The 23,789-nt window shown below is 45.5% G+C and overlaps 1 protein-coding gene across 16 annotated transcripts; it reads left to right on the top strand.

Annotated features, from left to right (window-relative positions):
- Positions 1 to 2,416: 2,416 nt before the first annotated feature.
- On the top strand, positions 2,417 to 23,506 carry NIT2 (nitrilase family member 2). 16 transcript variants are annotated; one of them, XM_086410093.1, is made up of 11 exons: positions 2,559 to 2,983; positions 4,356 to 4,450; positions 8,573 to 8,691; positions 10,206 to 10,312; positions 11,746 to 11,834; positions 16,215 to 16,308; positions 16,821 to 16,895; positions 17,964 to 18,042; positions 19,705 to 19,803; positions 22,651 to 22,706; positions 23,046 to 23,506. In XM_086410093.1, exons 4-11 carry the CDS (start codon positions 10,225 to 10,227, stop codon positions 23,135 to 23,137), a joined length of 672 nt encoding a protein of 223 aa, XP_086266219.1. In that variant the 5' UTR covers positions 2,559 to 2,983; positions 4,356 to 4,450; positions 8,573 to 8,691; positions 10,206 to 10,224; the 3' UTR covers positions 23,138 to 23,506. The 16 variants fall into 16 exon arrangements, 13 of the variants coding, with proteins under 13 accessions (XP_086266267.1, XP_086266193.1, XP_086266219.1 ...); XM_086410132.1 differs by having other exon boundaries at positions 10,206 to 10,326; XM_086410082.1 differs by lacking the exon at positions 2,559 to 2,983 and adding an exon at positions 3,585 to 3,650.
- The last annotated feature ends 283 nt before the right edge of the window (positions 23,507 to 23,789 follow it).

The following is a 23,789-nucleotide window of genomic DNA, read 5'->3' as shown; positions in this document are numbered from 1 at the left end:
GTTTTAGTGTATTCACAGTTGTGCAACCATCACTACTATTGAACTCCAGGACATTTCATCAGATTGTAATAGCTAATACTGAGTTCAGTTCAGTTGCTCAGTCATGCCTTGACTCTGCAACCCCACGGACTGCAGCACCCCAGGCTTCTCTGTCCATCACCAACTCCTGAAGCTTGCTTAAACTCATGTCTTTTGAGTCGGTGATGTCATCCAACCATCTCATCCTCTGTTATCCCCTTCTCCTCCTGCCTTCAATCTTTCCCAGCATCAGGGTCTTTTCAAATGAGTCAGTTCTTCGCATCAGGTGGCCAAGGTATTGGAGTTTTCAGCTTCAGCATCAGTCCTTCCAATGAATATTAAGGACTGATTGCCTTTAGGATGGCTGGATCTCCTTGCAGTCCAAGGGACTCTCAATTGAGAGTCTTCAACACTGCAGTTCAAAAGCATCAATTCTTCAGCACTCAGCTTTCTTTATAGTCCAACTCTCACATGCATACATGACTACTGGAAAACCATAGCTTTGACCAGACAGACCTTTGTCGGCAAAGTAATATCTCCGCTTTTTAATGTGCTGTCTAGTTTAGTCATAACTTTTCTTCCAAAGAGCAAGCATCTTTTAATTTCATGGCTGCAGTCACCATCTGCAGTGATTTTGGAGCCCAAGAAAATAAAGTTTGTCACTGTTTCTATTTTTTCCCCATCTATTTGCCATGAATTGATGGGACTGGATGCCATGATCTTAGTTTTTTGAATGTTGATTTTTAAGCCAGCTTTTTCACTCTCCTCTTTCACTTTCATCAAGTGGCTCTTCAGTCCCTCTTCACTTTCTGCCATAATGGTTGTGTCATCTGTGTATCTTGAGGTTATCGATATGGAGCCTCAGTAGACCATAAGAATAGCAGAATTTGGTGGTTGGTAGTTCAGCTGGTAAAGAACCCATTTGCAATCGGAGACCCAGTTCGATTCCTGGGTTGGGAAGTTCCCCTGGAGAAGGGATAGGCTTCCCACTGCAATATGTTTGGGCTTCCCTGGTGGCTCAGATGGTAAAGAATCTGCCTGCAATGTGGGATTCCTGGGTTCTATCCCTGGGTTGGAAAGATCTCCAGGAAGAGGGCATGGCAATCTACTCCAGTATTCTTACCTGGAGAATCCCCATGGTCAGAGGAGCCTGGCGGGCTACAGTTCATGGGATCACAAAGAGACACGATTGAGCGACTAAACACACAGCACATAGAGTTAGAAGGTTATTAAAGATCTTCCTGCTGCAAAGCCAAGTCCAGTTAGTCTGTTAAAGCTTCAAAAACCCCATAGTTACTAAGAACATATTTTCTTTTTTGCTGATCATTTTCAAGTCAGACATTCTGACGCTTCATCCCTAAATACTTCAGCATGCATGTTCTCAGATGAAGACTGTTCGGCATAATCACAGTTTTCACATAAAAGTCATTAAAGCAACAAATATCCAGTTCATACTGAAATAAGTGTCCCTTAATTGTCCTCAAAATGTTTTTTATAGTATCCTTTTAGAAACTAAGATATATTTCAATATAATTTGAACTATTCCAGACCACAAAGGGTAGCAAATTGGGCTTCTCTGGTGGCTCAGTGGTGAAGAGTCCACCTGCCAGTGCAGGGGACACCTGTTCAATCCCTGATCTGGGAAGATCCCACATGCCATGGAGCAACTGAGCTGTGTGCCATAATTATTGAGCCTTAAAGCCTGGGACCCACAGCTACTGAAGACCCTGCACCCTAGAGCCAGTGCTCCACAACAAGAGAAGCCAGGACAATGAGAAGCCAGCACACCGAAACAAGTGAGTAGCCCCACTCGCTGCAACTAGAGAAAAGCCTGTGCAGCAACTAAGATCCAGGACAGCCAAAAATAAATTATTTAAAAAAATTTTTAAAGGGTAGCAAATTTTTGTTTTATTACTTTTTGATTCCCCGAATTTGACAAAAGCACAAACAAATTAAAAATCAATTCTAATAAAAGCAAATATCCTAAAACAGTATTAGCAGATTTCAGCATATTCAGTTTAGTCGCGCCATCATATCTGACTCTCTGCGACACCATGGGCTGCAGCATGCCAGGCCTCCCTGTCCATCACCAACTCCCGGAGTCCACCCAAATCCATGTCCATTGAGTCGGTGATGCCATCCAACCATCTCATCCTCTGTCGTCCCCTTCTCCTTCTCCCTTCAGTCTTTGCCAGCATCAGGGTCTTTTCAAATGAGTCAGCTCTTCTCATCAGGTGGCCAAGTACTGGAGTTTCAGCTTCAACATCAGTCCTTCCAATGAACACTCAGGACTGATCTTTTAGGATGGACTGGTTGGCTCTCCTTGCAGGACTGAACTGCTGTTGACGATATTCTGTCTGAACCTAGTTTCTCTTTTCCCCTCTTCTCATCACATAGCGGAGAAGGCAATAGCAACCCACTCCAGTACTCTTGCCTGGAAAATGCCATGGAAGGAGGAGCCTGGTAGGCTGCAGTCCATGGAGTCCCGAAGAGTCGGACACAACTGAGAGACTTCACTTTCACTTTTCATTTTCATGCATGGAGAAGGAAATGGCAACCTACTCCAATGTTCTTGCCTGGAGAATCCCAGGGACGGCAGAGCCTAGTGGGCTGCTGTCTATGGGGTCGCACAGAGTCGGACACGACTGAAGCGACTTAGCAGCAGCAGCAGGATATCATAGCAGCCTTGTACTCCAAACCCAGAGTGCCTAAATCAACCAAGATAATTCTATACTCCTTTTGGGGACTTGTTCAAATCCCCCAAGGCAATCTGGTTAGATAGCATCACCAACTCATTAGACATGAATTTGAACAAACTCCAGGAGAGACGGGGACAGTGGAACTTGGCCTGCTCCAGTCCGTGGGGTCACAGAATCAGGGGACAGTGGAACGTGGCCTGCGGCAGTCCATGGGGTCACAGAATCGGCCACGAACAACTGAGCGACCGAACAACAATCAGTATAAGGTAAGGTAATCTCCCCTGGCCACAGAGGTGATTCAACTAGCAAGAGGTTCAATCCTTTCGTTTAGACTCGGAGAGATAGGTTGTTAAATAATTACTAGCACACCACCCCGATTTAGGTTGTCCCTTGCCTTTCGGTATCTGACTACAAGGATGTTACTGAAACAGCAAGAGATTAACAGGTATTTGAGGCCCGCTTGAAAGAGGACATGGAGAAGGCAATGGCACCCCACTCCAGTACTCGCTTGGAAAATACCATGGATGGAGGAGCCTGGTAGGCTGCAGTCCACGAGGTCGCTAAGAGTCGGACACGACTAAGCGACTTCACTTTCACTTTTCACTTTCATGTATTGGAGAAGGAAATGGCAACCCACTCCAGTGTTCTTGCCTGGAGAATCCCAGGGACGGGGGAGCCTGGTAGGAGGTCGTTTATGGGGTCACACAGAGTCGGACACGACTGAAGGTACTTAGCAGCAGCAGAAAGAAGACAACCTTTGAGCCCTGCCAAGAGGCCCAGGGGCGGGGCGGGGCGAGAGGCGGAGCATCGGGCGATGATGCCCCGCCCCCGGACGCGCCGCTTTGCCCCGCCCCTCGCGGCGCCGCCGCCTTGGCCCAGAGACCCGGGCTACGCCAACAGTATCTATGGTGCTTCCCGGCAGAGCCATGGCCAGTAAGTAGCGCCGCGGCCCAAGTTCGGGCCGGAGTAGAGGCTTCGGGTGTGACGCCAGCGGAGCGTCTCGCCCGTTCAGCCTCTCTCTCCATCTCCTGTCCCCGCCGCGCCCTTGGCCTTCTCTGCTCCGGTGGTCGTGGGGCTGTGGGCCCAAGCGGCGAGGGCGGTGGGCGCGGGCGGGGCGGGGAGGAGAAGGCCGCGGAGCGCAGCGCGGCGCACGCCGGGGACTCTGGGCTTCCGAACGGGCCAGCGGGGTCGCGGGAGCACCGGGTCAGCGCGCCGGAAGCGCCGGCTCCTTGCTCCCCGCCCCGCGGGCTCTTGTAATACGTGAGGCAGATTCCACGAGCATTCCGGGCCGGTCCGCTCCGCTCTAGATTCATCGGCGCGGGAAGGGTGCTTATTGCAAATGCAAATTCCGCACCCTCCCTGGTGGTCTTTCCTATTCCCTACCGCCACCCCCGCTCCACTACCCGAAGACTGTGCATTTTCACTAAAGCTTTCAGTATTTATGATACCTCAAGTGGGAGAGTCTGTCCCGTGGGATTCTTGGAGGTTGCTGCTAGTTTTAGATTGGTTTGAACTTGGGTTTTGCAAAGGTACCAACCCTGATTATTTGTGGTTTGAGCCCTGTCAGGTGAAAATGAAGCACGTGTTTGCTTTGACTGGGGCTTGTGTGGTAAGTGAACTCGTTAATTTGCTCCACAGTGCGCCCCCCTCACACCCACTGGGAAATGCTGCCTTCTCTTGAACAACAACAAAAACGGGCAGTTTGTTTCTGCACCTGGACCTTGAACTTTCAGGTTAGGTATTAACATGTTTCTTGGGGGCTTCCCAGGTGGCTCAGTGGTAAAAGAATCCACCTGCCTATGTAGGAGAAGCAGGTTTGATCCCTGGGTGGAAAAGATCCCCTGGAGAAGGAAATGGCAACTCACTTCAGTATTCTTGCCTGGGAAATCCCAGGGACAGAGGAGCCTTGTGGGCTACAGTCCATGGGGTCCATAGGGTCGGACACAGCTGAGCACGCATGTGTCACGTGCTGCTTACACATCCCCACTCAGGATCAGCCCCAGGGATGAGGTTCTGGCTGTGTTCCCAAGTCTGTGCCTGATTCTTTTAGACGAGGCAGTAGAGTGCTCTGGGCTTAAAAAGTCTGGAGACCTGGATTATTACAGGGTTGGCGCAGCCCATGTCAACAGGTCATTTGATCGCTTTGGACCTCAGTTTCCCTTCTTTAAAATGAACATAAACTGTTCCTTCTGAGGTCTTGTGAGGCTCTCTCAAGGTGATAGTGTTTGTGGAAGTGCTCTCTGTTTTTCATTTCAACATCCTGGAGTGCAGTGCAAGCTGGTGCCTGAGTGAACCTCCAGGATTGGAGTATAGAAGTCCTTTTACACACCTCCTTCTGAGTGTGACTGTATCTTTCAGAAGAGACTAATGAACTTAAGAGGTGTGGTTCTTGGTAGGGTTGAGGGCAGCGTTGATCTGACTCCGTTGAGGAGTGTTTTCAAGTTACCTGACTTCCCCCACCCACCCAGAAACAAACATGGTGCCCCTCTTGTCTGCAGTCCAGATTTTGGCTTGATTGTGGCTGTGCCAGTTACTTTTTGGACTGGTTTCTTGCACCTTTCCATCTGCAAGCCTCTTATTTATTCATCTACAAAATACTGCTAACGATAACCCACAGATGCTTATATGTGTAAAAGACCTGCACGTTCCCTATGCTGTTTCCCTGTTGGTCTCTTCGCTTAAGATATTTATCCTTCCCCTTGGTGAGTCCTTGATTGTTAGATTACAGTGAATATTAGTATAGCCAGGGACATGAACTATTCATTGTAATCTAACAATCAAGGATTAGTATAGTATAGCCAGGGGCCTGATGACTTCCCTGTAGCTCAGATGGTAAAGTATCTGCTTGTAATGCAGGAAACTTGGGTTCAGTCCCTGGGTGGGAATATCCTCTGGAGAAGGAAATGGCAACCCACTCCAGTATTGTTGCCTGGAAAATCCCACGGACAGAGGACCCTGGCGGGCTATAGTCTGTGGGTGTCGCAAAGAGATGGGCACTACTGAGTGACTAACTACCACTAGGGACCTGAAAATGAGAAGTGTGTTCATTTGCAGTTGAGATGAAGTGACTTGTATCTCATCCTCTGCCTCAAGGAACTCCCCAGCCGTGGAACTGTCCTGCCTTGGCCCCTCTATGGAGTGGGTGTTTTGCACGATGTCAGCCAGTCCCCACCCTGGTCCTGGACAGCTTCCTTCCCGGGTGGGAGCGGGGAGAGGAAGCCATCAGAGAGCCCTGGGGGATCTCAGCTTACCCTCCCTCAGAAGCGGAGACAAAGCCCCACCTCTCCGTTACAGTGGAGACTTGATGGGATGTTCTGTGATGTTCTGGTGACAGCTCAGGCTGTTTGCCCCAAAGTAATCATCCCAGCTTTTGTTTTCATCCATTCTTTAAAACTATTTGACAAGCTGCGTTCCAGGTTCAGTTTAGTTCTTCTCATTGTATTTAGGAGAAACCAAGGAATGGACATCAAGGCTGTATATTGTCACCCTGCTTATTTAACTTCTATGCAGAGTACCTCATGCAAAATGCTGGGCTGGATGAAGCAGAAGTTGGAATCAAGATTGCTGGGAGAAGTATCAATAACCTCAGATATGCAGATGATAACACCCTTATGGCAGAAAGCGAAGAGAAACTAAAGAGCCTGTTGATGAAGGTGAAAGAGGAGAGTGAAAAAATTGATTTAAAACTCAGCATTCAAAAAACTATGATCATGGCATCCAGCCCCATCAGTTCATGGCAAATAAATGGGGAAACAATGGAAACAGTGACAGACTTTATTTTCTTGGGCTGCAAAAGCACCACAGATGGTAACTGCAGCCATGAAATTAAAAGACGCTTGCTCCTTGGAAAAAAAGGTATGACAAACTTAGCATGTTAAAAAACAGAGACATTACTTTGCCAACAAACATCCAAATAGTCAGAGTTATGGTTTTTCCAGTAGTTATGCATGGATTTGATAGTTGGACCATAAAGAAGGCTGAGTGCCTAAGAATTGATGCTTGTGAACTGTGGTTTTGAAGAAGACTCTTGAGAGTCCTGTGGACTACAAGGAGATCAAACCAGTCCATCCTAAAGGAAATCAATCCCGAATATTCATTGGAAGGACTGATGCTGAGGCTGAAGCTCTAATACTTTGGCCACCTGATGTGAAGAGCTGACTCACTGGAAAAGACCCTGGTGCTGGAAAAGATTGAAGGCAGGAGGAGAAGGGGATGACAGAGGATGAGATGGCTGGGTGGCATCACTGACTCAATGGACATGAGTTTGAGCAAGCTCTGGGAGTTGGTGATGGACAGAGAAGCCTGGCGTGCTGCAGTGCATGGGTTTGCAAAGAGTTGGACAAGACTGAGCGACTGAATGACAACAACAACAAGAAGGAATGGACATCTAGTTTTCCTATTTTTAGGATTAACCCCGAGCCAAACAGGTCTTCATCAAAGGCCAGGGTCTGTCAATGTTGCTTCTCTGGGGACATTTTTACAGGTGCAGGAGAAACACCCAGAGAGAGAAGTCACTAAGGGTGGAATTTTAGACTCTACAGCAGAGTTGGGGTAGGGAAGCAAGGCCAGGCCAATTAACTTCCAGATAATTTCAGAAGTTTTGCAGAGCTTTGTGGGTTATGACATGGTTGGGAACCTTTAATGTAGCCTTCTATCAAGACCACAAGCAGAAACTGTGTCAGTAAGTGTCCAGGCGGGACTTGGAAACCACACTAGTCAGTTGAACAGGAAAAAATTTATCTAGAGGACTATTAACCAGTAAAGATGATTATGGCAAGGGCTAAGAGAGCTCTACAGGAAAAGCAAGTGTCGGATGTGGTGACAACCTCAAGAAAGAAATAAGCCTGGAGGAACCGGTGACCTTCTTGCCCCAAGGCTGACAGCAGGTTTGCTTGGCGGGACTGGTTGTGTGATTTGTGGGACTCAGTCTCCAATGAAAATGTGGGGCCCCTTGTTCAGACAGCAGGAAGAAGTGCTGTTTGGTTTTCCTTCCACAGTGTTTCAGTCTCTAGTGGTATGTTTCATTTGCTACTTAATGGTGTGCTCCTCTGGGCACCGGGAGATTCGTGGGGTGAGTGCAGGTCCTCCCAGGGTTCCTCTCTGTGGCACATGTGCAGCCCATCGGCTGCCAGCCTCCCCGTCCCCCAGTGGCTGGACCAGTGCACTGTGTCCCAGCAGGCGATGGGGAAGCTGAGCTAGGTGTGTCTGCTTCCTTCTGGCTCACGGTGGGGCGGGGACTGCCAGAGAGACTTCACCTGCTGTGCTGGAAGGTGCTCAGCACCTGGCTGAGAATGGACTGGGGCCTGAGGTCGCATGATAAGAGATAGTTCCCTAGTCAAGCCCAGTCTCCTCTCTCCTAAGGGAGAGGCTGGCCCTGCTGGCTTCACTTCAGATTCTTGTGCCTGGAGCAGGCTTTGCTCACACTATGGCTCTGTCTCAAGGTTGTTCAACCCCAGCATTGTTGACATTTGCTGCTGTTATTTTAGTCAGTAAGTTGTGTCTGACTCCTTGCAACCCTATGGACCGTAGCCTGCCAGGCTCCTCTGTTCATGGGATTCTCCAGGCAAGAATACTGGAGTGAGATGCCCTGCCCTCCTCTAAGGAATCTTTCCAACCCAGGGTGGATAATTCTTTGTCATCAGGGACTGTCGTATGCCTTGTGGCATGTTTGGCAGTGTCCCTGACCTCTGCCCACTAAATGCCAATAGCACACCAGCAGTCGTGACCATTAGTAGTGTCTCTAGACGCTGCCACATGTCTTGGGGGTCTGACTTACCCTCCATTAAAAACAGCTGCTCTATCTGAGTCAGCAGTCAGATCTTCTGACCGCTCCTCTCTTTTGTCTTCCTCCTCAGCTTTCCGCTTGGCCCTCATCCAGCTTCAGGTTTCTTCCATCAAGTCAGAGAACCTCACTCGAGCCTGTGGCCTCATCCGGGAGGCATCGAAGCAAGGAGCCCAGATAGTCTCCCTGCCAGTAAGTCTGGGGTGGCCACCCCTTTCTGAGCACTGTTGTCCCGGTAGTGTGGTGTCTGCTCATTCTGGGTCTTAGGGGCCAGCAGGGTCCCTTTGGACCCCAGGATGGTTCCTCATCTGTATGGAAGATGACCTAGCAAGGATCTTTGTGATAGGACGTGCCAGCTTGGTGACAGGTCTTTAACTTTAGTTCACCTGCTCAGTTCAGAAGCCCAGGAGTCAGAGGGACTTACCTAAATCCAAAATACTCAGTGCCTCAGGCACTTACCTTCTCTGCTTGCATAGTCTAGTCTTCACGAGACCAGAACATTGATTTTAGCGCTGAGCTTCCGACATTTTAAAAACATTGTTGAAAATTGTTAAACACTTAGGAAGCCTGTAGTATGTAGTGAGCCAAAGGATGCTGCATCAGTGTGCTAGGTGACCTGTTTAAGATAGAATCAGCTGAAGATGGGGCCACATTTGTTTGTCAGCAAGTACAGGGTCAGCCCCACGGACAGTCCCACATTGGTCAGAAGATGCACCTATCGGCCCCTTCTGCTGGCAGAGGCCTGCAGGGGTGAGTGGTGGAACTATTCCTGACCGTCCCCGACCTCGCGGTGGGGTGGGGGCAGCCCTCAGCAAGCCCTGGAGACTCTTCAGGGCTAGCTTGTATTGATATTCTAGGCTCTGGGCCATTTACCAGGGAGGCCAGTGAGTAGGAGTCTTCAGCAGGGGCACTTGAGATCTTAATGTCACTCCAGTCATGGGACTCATCTCTCCTTGTATCCAGTAATGGCCTCTTGTCGGTTTAGGCTGCTGGGGGTCAGAGCCTAAAAGCCAGGAGTGAAAGCACTTGAATTCTGCATGTGTCCCCTGCTAAAGTATCTTCTACAAGTTGGTGATCCTCGATCTTGAGTTTCCTAGCACAGACAAGCAGTCTCAGTGAATGTAAATGAATGAACTGGAGGTGAAATGCATGAGTTTTCTTTTATCACAGAGCTGTTGAGACACATTCAGGGGAGTGAGAGAGTTTGCAGGATCAGAATGGTGGCACTGGAAGGGAGCTTAGAAACATCCCTCGTGTATCCCGTATACGTGAGGAAATGTCTTAACCTTGGTGGGTTTCACGGCTTCTGTATTTTTGAAAAACATAGGCTTTATTGCTTTACATAGCTAATAATATAGTTTTGAGAGTCTGGATTCATCTTAACACCCCCAATCCTGTGAGCAAGCCCAGTGGTAGTGGGTCCCGGGTGCCCGACGCTGTGGAGGCGTGGTTCTGTGGACTCAGGGAGAGACAAGTGCAGCTTTTTGCCAAGGTGACCAGCATCCGATTGAGCACACTGACTCCAGCCCCATCTGAGCCTGGGGCCGAATCCTGTCTGTGGCCACAGGCTCTTTAGCCTCAGATGTCTGTGTTTTTCTTATCAGTTGTATTTTTTTACCTCTTTGAGAACTATGTCTTTTTACAGCAGAACTTTAAAATAAGTCGGGTTCCCCCCCCATCTTTTTTCTCTTCCAACATTATTCTAGGAATGCTTTAATTCTCCATATGGCACAAAATATTTTCCTGATTATGCAGAGAAAATTCCTGGTGACTCCACACAGAAGCTTTCTGAAGTGGCAAAGGAGTGCAGCATGTATGTCATTGGAGGTAACTTCCTACCCGCAAGGTATAATGGCCTAAACATTAAAAACATCTGAGAAACTATTGTTACATTTGAACCATGGAATACAAATTAGCTATAGAAAACAATGAGGTAGATCTGTCTATGCAGGATTGTGGAAGGATCTTTAAGACACACTTTGTTTGGTGGAAAAAGAGCAAGTTTGGTATGAAATGAACAGGTCCTTCCCTATAGATTAATGATCCACATAAAAGACTGTGTATGTTTATATGTTTATATATTTTATATGTATATTTTTATATGTATTTATATATTAAGGCATAGTGAATATTGTACAAGGACACACACCAAATTGCTGAAAATTTTCTCTGGGGGTACAAGGGCAGGTGGAAATGTGGAAGGAGAAACTATATCTGAAAGTCTTTAATACAGTGTTAAGACTTTCTTTTTATTTCCCCCAGAAAGAGACCGCTGACATCAAAGGTAGCTTAGAGTTTTAGGCTTAGTGAAGTAAGTCAGAGAAAGACAAATTCTTTATGCTGTCATTTACATGTAGGATCTAAAACAAGAAAACAAACGAATGTATGTAATAAAAGAGAAACAGACTCACAGAACAAACTCGTGGCTACTGTGGGGAGAGGGACGAGGGGAGGGGGAGTTAGGGATGGACAAGATCGAAACAACTATGTATAAAATAAATAAGTAACAAGGATATATTGTGCAGCACAGAGAAATAAAACCATTGTTTTGTAATAATCTTAAATTGAGTGCAACCTAAAAAAAGATTGAATCATGTTGCATGTCTGAAACTAGTGTAATATTATAAATCAACTATAATTTTTTAAAAGTAGCTTTATTTATGTGGCTTGTTTAAATAAAAATGTTTTATTTGTTTACATAAAAATACAGTAAAACTCTTTAATGCAATAAAATTATTTCTGTATTCTGATACAGTGAGAATTAGAAATAAATAAGGGGTGGAGAAAAGAGGACAGAGCAGAGATAGAACTACAGGCACCATATTTAGTGATGGAAAGACTGGCATACCTTCCCACCTCAAGGCCTTTTTGGATACAGTTATGTTGCAGGACCTGGCGGATTTAAGTTGCGCAACTGTGAATTCCCTATGTTGCACTAATGCTTCAGGTTAAGTGTTGCTCAAGAGCAAAGCTGAATTGAAAAATAGTTTGATTAGTTTTGAAACCTTTCTTTGGCCTCTGACTTAATTACATTTCACCCACACTCTGAAATTGGTCTCTGAAAAATCGTATTCAAGGAGAAAAGAATCATGATTAAATAACCCTTAGGAGACAGTAAACTTTACTGTTGGACCCGAGAAGATGGTAAACTGTAACAAGCCTTTGTCCTGTTATAAAAGAATGCTTCATTCAGAATGTTTTCTGTGTCTCTCTGTGTCTCTTTCTGTGTTTCTTTCTCAACAAAAGGGTCCATTCCTGAAAAGGATGCTGGGAAATTATATAACACCTGCGCCGTGTTTGGGCCTGATGGAACTTTACTGGTAAAGCACAGAAAGGTCAGTAGAGAATGTGGCAATTCTCACTGCCTCTTGAGAATTTGCTCTGAAGTTCCCAGTACCCATTCTGTGGTACACACACCAGGCATTGGATTAGTTGGCACAGGTGGTTATACCTGGCTATTGGCCTGCTGATATAAATTGTAGACTCAGCCTATCAATTTTGGTCAAGGAAAAACCTACAAGAATTTGGATTAGGATGGTATCCCTGGTGGCTCAGATGGTAAGTGTCTGCCTACAGTGTGGGAGACCTGGGTTCGATCCCTGGGTTAGGAAGATCCTCTGGAGAATGAAATGGCAACCCACTCCAGTACTCTTGCCTGGAAAATCTCATGGACAGAGGAGCATAGTATGCTATAGTCCATGGGGTCGCAAAGAGTTGGACACCACTGAGTGACTTCACTTCACTTCAAACATATAGTGATCACTTTGGGGAGAGTTGATATCTTTGCAGTGGTAATGCATGCATATACACTTAGGATTGTTAAGTCTTCTTGGTAAATTGATCCTTTTCTCATTATGATATGTCCTTTTTTTCTGGTATACTGATTGTCTTGACGTTTATCTCTGATATTAGTAAAGCCACTGTAGCCTTCTTCTAATTACTGTTTGGTACATCTTTTTCTAATCTTTTATTTTCAGTCTGTATGTCTCTTTATATATAAATGCTTCTTTTGCAGACAGCATGTAGTTGGGTCTTGCTTTTTTTCATTCTGACAATCTTTGCCTTTTCACTGGAGTGGTCACTCTATATTTAATGTAATTATTGCTATGATTGGATTTTAAGCACGTAGACATTGAATTACTGTTTCCCTTTGTTCCTCTTGCCTGCGTTCTTTTGAGTTGAGTAGTAGTTTGCTTTTCTTTCCCTAAGTTGTTGCCCTAAGAATTACAGTATACACACTTTATCTTGTCATAGGCTTCTTAGTTAATAATCTGTTTCTTCATGTGAAATTTAAGAACCTTGCAGTTGTATCGGTCCATTCTTTATGCTGTGGTTGTCATGCATATTGCATCTATATACATTATAAATACCACAAAATACTAATTTTTAATTTCAGTAGTCACTTGTATTTTAAAGAAATTAAGAGAAATATTTCATGTTTACCTCACCGTTTACCATTTCTGGTTATTTTCTTTTCTTCCTGAAGACCTTAGTTCTGTCTGGTATGTTTACCATCAAACAAAAAGACCTCCTTTAGCATTTTGAAGTGAGCATCTGCTAGATATGAATTCTCTTAGCTTTATTTATGAATATATCTTTACTTTGCCATTTTTTAAAAGATATTTTTGATGTGGACTGTTTTTTAAAATCTTTTTGAATTTGTTGCAGTATAGCTTCTGTTGCTTATGTTTTGGTCTTTTGGCCAAAAGGCATGTGGGGTTTTAGCTCCCTGACCAGGGTCGAACCCCTGCCCCCTGCAGTGGAAGGGGCAGTCTTAGTCACTGGACCGGCAGGGAGTCTCTGCCTTCATTCTTAAAAGATGTTTTTGGTGGAATAGAATTCTGGGTTGACACTTTTCTTTTTTTCCTCAGATGTTTGAGAGACATTATTCATTATTCACTTATCTTCTAGCCTCTTTTTTTCCCCCTGATACAAAGTTAGTAGGGGTTCCCTACTAACCCCTGGGTAAAAGAATCCGCTTGCCAGTGCGGGAGATATTGGTTTGATCCCTGGGTTGGGAAGATCCCCCAGAGGAGGGCATGGTGACCGACTCCAGTATTCTTGCCTGGAGAATCCCATGGACAGAGGAGCCTGGTGGGCTGCAGTCCATGGGGCTACAAAGAGTCAGATATGACTGAAGCAACCGAGCATGCACACACTCATGAAGTAAGTGGTAATTTGTATTGTTCTCCTGCATGTAATTCATGTTTTTCTCTCCCTGCCTTCAAGGTTTTTTCATAATCTTTGGTTCTCAGAATTTTGACTCTTATATTCCTGATACGAGGTTTTTTTTTTTTTTTGTATTTGTCCTGCTTTGTGTTTCTTTAATCTGTAAATTTAATTTCTCGCTATATTTGGGAAACTTGGGAGCATTAAATATAGAGTGACCACTCTAGTTAAAAGGCAGAGATTGTTAGAATGAAATATTCAAGAAATATTAAATATTTTTCTGTCCCATTCTCTTCTTACGGGACTCCAATTTGGATACTGTTCACCAAACGCGGTCACCAAGGCTGTGGTTTTTTATTTTTATTTTTCAAACAAAAATTTTGTCTTTTTCAGATTGCATGTTTTCCATTGATTTTTTATGTTCACTGAGGCTTCTGTAATCTCCCTTCTCCTGTAATCCAGTGAAATTTTTAAAAATTTCAGATGTTGAATTTTTCATTTCTCAAATTTTTATTTCATTCTCTTTTTACAGCTTTTATTCTCTACTGTGTTTCCTCTTTGTTTATTTGTTAAGAGCATCTATTTCTTTACTTTGCTGAGGTTAGTTTCAGTAGCTGCTTTATTGTCTTTGGTAGTGATCACATCTGGGTCTTCCTGGGTCTGCTCCATTGCTGCTTTTTCTCCAAGAGTTTGGGACACACATACCTTTGTGTGTCCAGTTTTTTGGATTGTATATTGGATTATATGTTGTTGAGACTCTAACTTCTGTTGCGTTCGCCCGAAAAGTGTTGAGTGTTTTATTTGAGCAGGTAGGTAGTTGGGGCATACTCACAGACCAGACTCTTCCTTGGTGAGGTGGGTGGCAACCGCAGCTGCTCTGCCTGTTGCAAAGTTTAGCTTTAGCTGGGCTGCTCAGAGTCTGCCCCACACATCTTTAGTGCATTGCTTAGTCAGGGATTTGGACAGGTTTTATATGTAAAATGTAGGGCTCTTCTTCTGCTTTCTCCTTTTCAGTGTTCCCCCTCACTTTCCAGCTGCTGTGAAGCTCTGTCCTTTGGTTCCTTGGCTGGTGTGTTGGTGGGTAGTTGTGACCACCACTCGCAGCCACAGCTGGGCCTTGCTTCCAAATGAAAGTTGTAAACAAGTGGGAAACACCCAGCACTAGGTCCTGTCTTCCGGAAGTTGACTTCTCTCTAATTTTTGCCTGATTTTGATTATTGTCAAGTGCTTTTAAGTAGTTGTATTTTTTGTTTTGTTTTGTCCAGAGCTCAGGGTTACCTGTGAGAAAGCTGGTCCTTTAGGAACCACTCTGCCGTGACTGGAAACAGACCCAGCACTGGGCTATGACAATTGAGTTTTCCAGTTCATGAATATATTTCTCTTTGCATTTTCTTAGGCTTTCTTTAATTTCTCTCAAAGTTTTTTAGATAGTTTTTTGGATATAGTCTTATATCATTTACTAGATTTATTCCTAAATGGTATTTCTGATGTCCTTTCATTTTCTGATTCTTGCTAGTATATAGACGTACAGCACATTTTTAAAATATTGACCTTGTATATAATACCTTTGCTTAAACTCATTCATTCTAATAATTCACCTGTGTATGTCCTTTGACATTCCTTAGGTACACAATTATCTGAGAATAATGGCTTTTAATTTTTTCTTTCTAATCTTTACCCTTTGTATTCTTTTCCTTCGCCTTATTGCTTTGGTTAGGACCTCTGGTACAGTGTGGAATAGCAGGTATACTTACCTTGTTTCTGATCTCAACAGGAGAAGGGTTTTAATGTTTCACCTTTAAATAGGTTTCTTTAGATTTTTTTTTTTTTGCAGATTCTCTTTATTAAAGGGGTTCCCATGCTAGAAGAGTTTTTCTCTTTTATTTTTTAAATTAGAATGTTGTTCAGTGACTCAGTCGTGTCCAACTCTCTGACCCCATAGACTGCAGCGTGCCAGGCTTAAATAAGAATGGATGTAGAAATTTACCAAATGTTCATTATACACCTCTTAGGATGATCATGTGACTTTTCTCCCTTATTATGTTCATGTGGTAAGTCACTTTGGTTTTTCAAATGTTCAGTCACATTTGTTTTCTTTGAATAAATCCAATTTGGAAGTTACTTTTTAATATATTGCTGCATTGGGTTTGGAGAACTACCTATTTTTGATCACTCGCCCACTCTCTACCTCTCCTTGCCAATGTGTCAGTTTGATTCTGATTCTGAGAAGTCTTCATTTAGCATTTATATTGAGTAAAAAAAGCGGCATATAAATTACTTTCCGTAAGAAATCTAGACGTTGATCTGCACACCACCAAGGGAAGAAGGACCGTACAAACTATAGCAGCATTCCTCCAGTCCCCTGTGTTAGAAGTCATTTTCATAGGATGTCAGCAGCTTGCGGGGTGGGTTGTGGGCAGGTTGGCGCTGCCCTTTGTACAAGTGATCTTAGAACACCCCCTTGGCTGGCCATGGAAAGGTGTGTGTTATTACTGCCATGAGCCCTGCTAGAAAGGAGGTAACCAAATCCTTTCTTTGTGATGCAGCTCCATCTGTTTGACATTGATGTTCCTGGGAAAATCACATTTCAAGAATCTGAAACATTGAGTCCTGGTGATAGTTTCTCCTCGTTTGATACTCGTACGTACCAGATAAATTCACCTCTTCTAGCAGTACCAGTAGAGGAAGATCAGGTAGTCCCTTGTTTTTCATGATGTTGCTTTCCAACTTCTTTACAAAACCTGTCTGGAAGGCCAGGGGGAGAAGGGCGGAGAACGGTCAGAGATCTAGAAAGTGGGGGATTTAATGGAGAACTAAGGGTTTGACATGAGATTGTGCTTTTCCAGTGGTCACAGCCTTTATTAGTGTGATAGCTTCCAGCCTGTACCTATTAGGCCATGACTGAACACCTCCCACTTAGATAAGAAACATTTATTAATAATTAGAGTGAATTTCTCATTTCTGCTCTACTGATGTAAATGATGTTCTCACGAGGCAGAATCCACGCAGGAGCAAACTTACATGTTCTCTGTCCACGGGCCCTGCGTGAATGTACTCCCATCAGTGTCCTGTGACCATTGGATCTTGGAGACTTTCCCTGGCCGCACCTGCTTCAGGAGATTAACTTTGTACATTTTCTGTTTGGAGAACAGCTTACTGCAGGGTGGGCCTGGGTATCTGCTATGACATCCGCTTCGCAGAGCTGGCGCAGATCTATGCACAGAGAGGTGAGGCCGCCTTGGGTTAGGTCATGTAGATGCTCGGAGATTGATTGGCTCTGGGCTTTGTGGGTGGAGGGGATCATTGGTCAGAAAACCTGGAGGAGGTCTTAAGCTCCGCGTCTGTGTGAGTTCTCAGACTACTTCTGGGAATGGGCAGTGTGGTTTTCTGGAGGTTGTAGTTTAACACACCACACAGCTAAGGCAGGAGCCACATTCCTAAACTAAACGTCTGCTCTGCCGTTGGAGCCCTTCCGGCCACTGTGTTTGGAGAGGCATTGGGGCCCCAGTAGTAGGTCTGCCTGCACGTGGCTTGCACCACTCACTAGCCCTAGATGTTGGGAACAGCAAAAAGGCAGTCAGCGCCACTGTGGTCCAGAGGACCATCCTGCCGACCGAGAAGCACAAGTCAGATGAGAAGCCCTGGGTTCTGGTTCCAGCTCTGCCCCTTAGTTGGCACAGTGCTTTGGGTAAATTAATCTCTGGAGAACTGTGGGTCTAAGTTTTCTCATAGGAAAGCTGTGAGGATTACAGACAGAGAACTTACGAAGGTCCTCTTATGATACTCAACAATACTAGCATCCTTACTAGACTGCCAGAGGTACTCGGACTCTAGTTTGTCTGTCACTATAAAGTGAACTGGGTGCAGACAGTTTGACACCCTGCTCAGCAAAAGGTGGAGGCGCAAGGGCTCCAGGTTGGCTGTTTCAGTTGAGTCTTAGCTGGAAGAAGTAGAGCAATTAGTCTTCTCCTCCTTTCAGTTGATGAACATCACAAAACATGGTCCTTGACCCTGGGAGCTGTCCACATGGTGCTGAGAGAAGTCTGAATGACAGGTTCTCCATGTTTTTCAAGCAAAGTCACCTTTGCTTGAAAAGTGGTTGTCAGGATCACTGTACTTGTGTGTGTGTGTTGCGTGTGTGTCTCTAGAGGAATTCACAGCCATTTGTAACACTGATGAATCTATTCACGTTGGGGGAGTTTGAGTTTGGTCCCCACTAGGTAAGGAGCAGAGGGAGGGCTAATGTGGTTGGGTGTTCACCTGCATCCCTCTTCTTTGGCTTTTCTTGCCCCAAGGCTGCCAGCTATTGGTATATCCTGGAGCTTTTAATCTGACCACCGGGCCAGCCCACTGGGAGTTGCTTCAGCGAGGCCGGTAAGAAAGCATCTCCGTGTTTCTCTGCGAAAACGTTTGCGGTTTGGTGGAAGCATCAGCCTTCCCCGTATGGAATGCTGCCTCTGACTCAGGCTGCCCTGGCACCCAGAGGCAGTTCCCAAAGGTGACTCTTTGTCTTCCAGTCCGAAAGGAGGGCTTCTGCTGTGGGCTCCTCAGAAGCCACAGCACCAGCCTTGTGGATTTTGAGGACTGATGTCTGCATTTCCAGGAGCATTCACCCATCAGGTGGGCAGTGATTTGATTTTCCTGTGTTCAGATAAGAATTTCTGTCTCTGATAGAGTTGCCAGAAGGTTTTACAGAGAATTGGAGACCCATGGAGTGTACATGGCTGGAGCCAAGGCAAAGGCAAGGGTTCTTTAGTCTGACAGCCCGGAGAGACTTGTGGTCACACTCAGCAGTCCTTGTGCTGTGTAGATTGGTGCTTACCCTCCTCCATCCTCCAGAGTTTCCTGCTAGTCTTGGTACTCTGCCAAGACACTTGTGATAAGTTCTTGTTCTTCTAACGTCTAAGTTCTGAGCGCTGCGCATGGGACAGTTACTGTTTCCTTAGTCGCCTGAGGAGTGGTGAAGGGCAAATAGCAGAGGTGGGTGTAACATAGAAGGGAACAGGAATATGACTGTGAAGTGCTCTGCAAACCATGAAATGCTGCTCAGAAATGATGGGTTGTTCATGAAAAGATTTTTTTAATTGCGGTATTATATACTTACAGAAAAGTGTACTAGTTTTAAGTTTACAGATCAGTGAATTTTTACATATGGATTCACCTCTGATCAGGATCAAATCTAGAACATTTCTAGCCCCTTGGAATGCTCCCCTTTTCTCCTTCTCAATCAGTACTCTCCTCTCTCTGCCCAGGGATGGCCACTGTGCTCACATCTGGAGATGACAGTGATTTTTATTGGAAGGGGATGTAGGAGTGTTTGGCTGGTTGCATGATGGAAGGTGGTAGGGGTATGTGATCCCATGAGTATTAATAAATGCTGCTTTGTTGAAAGCAGGAAAAGCTGGAGAGAGCCTGGGATGACCTGGCACGAATCTGTTGTTTGAGCCCAGAGGGCTGTGGGTCAGGTGGCTTGGTGCAGCCGTGCTACCATCCGGTTCCTAGTTCTTGCCTAATTTGAGGTGATGGGACTGCCCCATTGGCATGGAAGGGCCCTGTAGCCCTGCCCGGGGTGTTGTTCCAGCGAGGCCAGTCCATTCTCTCTGGTCACCTGGGTTGCATGAACCAGAGAAGCTCTGCTCTTTACCTGTTACAGGTTGGTTCAGGCCAGCGTTTCTCACTGTGGTGCTATTGACACTTTGGAGGAAATGGCTCTTTGTTGTGGGCGCCGTCCTCTGTGTTGCAGGATGTTTGCAGCACCCCTGACTTCTACTCCTCGATGTCAGTAGCTATCCCTTGGTCAGAAATGTCTCCAGACACTGGCAGAAGTCCCCTGCTGGGCAAAATTGCCCCAGTGGAGAACTAGCTTGTGCAGCAAGGTCTTTTTTGAAGAAAGGGTTCTGTGGCTTTGAATGTTTCTTCCATGTCCGAGCTAGCCTGTCCTGTCCTAGTTTTTGAAAGAAGGGTCTGGACACTTAGGGTAAAAACGTCTCAGATCTGTACTGTATGACTTACCTCTTTTCTCTCCATTGACTACAGGGCTGTTGATAATCAGGTGTACGTGGCCACAGCATCTCCCGCCCGGGATGAAAAGGCCTCCTATGTTGCCTGGGGACACAGCACTGTTGTGAATCCTTGGTGAGTTGGCTCTGCAGGGACAGGCTCACTGAGCTGAGAGAGGTGGTGCTTGGGCAGGTGGGTTGTCTGATTCCCAGGTGGTCCTGCGCCTCCCTCCGCTGCTGTCTCCCCTCAGGCCTGCCAGGTCACTGGCTCTCTCTGTGGGAGGAGCTTCCACTTGAAAGCCATGCGAGAGAGAAATGGCTCAGCTCTCCTGACTGAGTGATTGGCCTCAGCCTTGTTCTGAGTTTCTGAGTGACGTTCATTGTCAGCCAAACTTGGAAACGAGGCAGAAGTCACAGGTGGGTGGTTTTTTAGTAAAAGAGGCTCCCAAACTCTTGGCTTTGGGTTAAAATTTAGACTGGGTCACTGGACCTACGGCTGGAATGAGTTGAGGGTAAGGATTTTGCTCCCTGCATAACACTTAGAGGAGAGTGGAGGATGGGTTGAATTAAGAGGAACTGTGAACTTGTCCTCTGTGAGAGGGTAAAGCGTTCTATTACTTAGGGAAACCAGCACGGAAGTCTGCCCAGATACATACACAGCCGTATGGTAATAGACATGTCTTACCGGCATTTGTACAGTTCACATGGTACTTTCACACACATTGTCTCAATTTGAGCTCTCAAGGACTTATCTTTATTTAACCCAGTTAATAGATGGTAGACTTGAAGTTCACAGGATAAAGTGGCCAGAATTGGTGTTTGGATCCAAGACTTTTGAATTCAGAACTTAGATTTATTCCATACTACTTCTCAGTATGTCTGTATGATTACGACACACACACACATACGTGTTTCTAAAATTTCAGGATAAACATATCAGTAACAAGGCTGCAAAGGCTTACATGTCACTATGGGATTCCCAGAGTTCCTCTCTTCTGACTTTGTAGGACTCACAGATGAACGTGTGTGGTGGAGAAGGCCTTGGGAGATATGGCCAGTGGGAGATTCTCAGTGAGCCTCCTGTACATCAGGATCTGGGGTGCATTGGAAGGCTGGAAGGATCGAGTTGGCTTCAAAATTTTCTCAAACTTGACTTGGGTTCCTCTGTAGACATTAGTGATCAGCTTACTGACCTTGTGGGTAGCTCTGCTCACCCAGCTGGTTCTCCTGGTGAACTCTTACTCATCAGGCTGGCTGCTTTTGACACAGTTGGTTACGTAAGATTTGCCTGTATTTCTTCCTTTGCAGAATTTCCCCCATTTGGTTGGGAGCTGTGTGGCTTTTTTGTCATTGTGATAGGTGCCTAGGGTTAACATAGAGATCTTTGCATGCCGGGGCAAATGGGGGAAAAATAGAAGAGACTAGAAAAGGATTCAGTTAAACGGCATTAATGATGATGCCTGTAGCTTACTGTGCCAAAAATCTGTGGCCCTAGATGGAACCAATTATTATATCAGATTGTTTGTTGTATTGGATCATTTTGTTTTGTGCTTTGGAAAAATTTCACAGATAAGGTTTTTTTAAATTAATGATTAATTTTTGGCCGTGCTGGGTCTTGGTTGCTGCACGCAGGCTTTCTCTAGTTGCGGCAGGTGGGGGCTGCTCTCGTGTTGTGGAGCACAGGCTTAGTAATTGTGGCACCTGGGCTTAGTTGCCCTGCAGCAGCGGGGATCTTCCTGGACCAGGGATTGAACCCGCATTCCCCACATTGGCAGGCAGTTTCTTAACCAGTGGACCATCAGGGAAGTCCCACAGCTATGTTTTTGAAGGCCTGTTTTGGGCCAAGAGACTCAGCACTGGAAATAGTTTTCCAAGTCAGCTTTTCCTCAGATTTTGTGGAGTGTTTTTGTTTCCAGTGTGGGGTTCCTGCTGGGGCATGGTTCTACCACTTCTACTCAGGCCTCAAAGGTTGAAATCTCTCCCTCCAAACCCAAAAGTCATTAACACAGGGATCCAAGGATCACAGACTTGAGGCCAGAGATCCAGGCAGACCCAAGCCTTCCCTCTCCATCTCCAGGGTTATGTAGCAGCCTTGGGAGGTGTGAAGAAACAGAGCTAGACTGCCCTTGGAAAGGGCTCTTGAATGTACTCACGACAGGGTGGAAGTAATAAATAATCTATAGTAGGAATAGGAAAGTTTTATTCAAGCCAAACTGAGGACTGTAGCCTAAGAGACAGCTTCTCAGATAGCTATGAGGAATTGTTCTGAAGAAGCATTGTTTGCAGCAGTTTTATATCTTATCAGAGCAAGGAACATCAAACACAACAGGTACCTTCCTTCAAGATTTCAAAAAAAAAAAAATAAAAGGTATTTTCTCACTATGTCCTCACAGAGCTCATATTTCCACTTTATAGATTAGGAAGTAGAGATTCGACATGGCTTGCCAGAAGACCACTCAGCTACTTAAGTGGTTCAGTTCAGTACAGTTGATCAGTTGTGTCTGACTCTGCTACCCCATGGATTGCAGCATGCCAGGCCTCCCTGTTCATCACCAACTCCCAGAGTTTACTCAAACTCAGGTCCATCAAGTCAGTGATGCCATCCAACCATCTCATCCTCTGTCATCCCCTTCTCCTCCTGCCTTCACTCTTTCCCAGCATCAGGGTCTTTTCCAATGAGTCAGCTTTTTGCATGAGGTAGCCAAAGTATTGGAGTTTCAGCTTTAGCATCATTCCTTCCAATAAACACCCAGGACTGATCTCCTTTAGAATGGACTGGTTGGATCTCCTTGCAGTCCAAGGGACTCTCAAGAGTCTTCTCCAACACCATAGTTCAAAAGCATCATAGGAATTGATACCCGTATTTTCTTGTTTTAAAAACAGATTCCTTCCCATTTGGCCTGTGAGATAGGGCGGAAGAACAGAGATAGTAAATAACAGCAAGCATCAGGGAATTGACTCATTCTCCCCACATGTTTTTCAGGGGGGAGGTCCTTGCCAAAGCTGGCACTGAAGAGACGATCGTGTATGCAGATATAGGTAAGAGTCACTCTGGCCCAGTTTAGGTGTCTGGTGTCCCTAAGTGCCCTGAGGCCAGATTCTACAGCTGTAGAACACCGGGAGGGACTCCTTTATGCCTCGCCCTCCTCATTTATCCTTGTTCTCTGGCTAAGCCCTGGGCTCTGTCTCAGCCTGAGTTTTCTTGGTTTGGTTTGAAATGACACCAGGGGCAGTGCCAAGCTGAATGTGCCTCCAGACAAGGCCCATGAGTAAATTACTGGCTGGGGCTCTGGTTGTTTCTCTGCTGTTTGGGGAAGAAGTTCCTGTTGGCAAGTAAGGAATCACATCTACTAATAGTATACTTTTCTGTTTTTGCAGACCTGAAGAAGTTGGCTGAAATTCGCCAGCAAATCCCCATTTTTAGCCAGAAGCGATCAGACCTCTATGCAGTGGAAGCCAAAAAATCCTGATGTTTCCGACATGTCATGAAACAGGAAGATATGTTTCTACAGGATAATCAACAATCTTATGAATTCTTTAATGGAATTTTTTTTTTTTTTAAATAATTTCAGTCTTTTCCCTTCCTGAAAAGGGAAGCTCTGTTGGGATGATGGGGCTGATGCTGGTATTCTCCACACCATATAAAGTGGTCAAAAAGGGCTGGCACTGAAGAACAGGAGGAGGGCGGGTGTGGCTCTAAATCTTCCATATTCAAGTTGTCTCAAGCAGTTATTAAAATATCAGATCCTGGTATTCTTGATGGTTGATCCACCTGTATATTTGTGTGGTGAACCTCTTACTTGATTGCTGGAGTTGGAATACATTATGCAGAAACCTTGGTCTTTGAGCAGCATCTTAATGTCACATTTTGGTCTGTGAGTGGTCTTTGAGCCGTTATCTTAATGTCACTTTTTGGTCTGTGAGTAACTGTGGGATGGATCCTTGGTGTTTGCTAGAGAAGATGGCAGCTCTGCCCTCCCTGGCACCCTTAGGGCTCTTCAAATTCAGGGAGGAGCTAAGGATTTAAGACCCCTCCCCAGTTTTAAGGGAAATGTTTCAAACATGAGCCCCCTGGCAGTGGCATAATTTGGTCAAGGCAACTGAAGTGTGAGCTGCAAAAGA

The sequence above is a fragment of the Bos grunniens genome, chromosome 1, assembly GCF_055505025.1.
Source record: "Bos grunniens cultivar Pamir isolate PY7600 chromosome 1, Bosgru_T2T1.0, whole genome shotgun sequence".
In the NCBI taxonomy this organism is placed as follows: Eukaryota; Metazoa; Chordata; class Mammalia; order Artiodactyla; family Bovidae; genus Bos; species Bos grunniens.
Note: the sequence above shows the minus strand (reverse complement) of the source record. Positions and strands in the feature narration are given on the sequence as shown.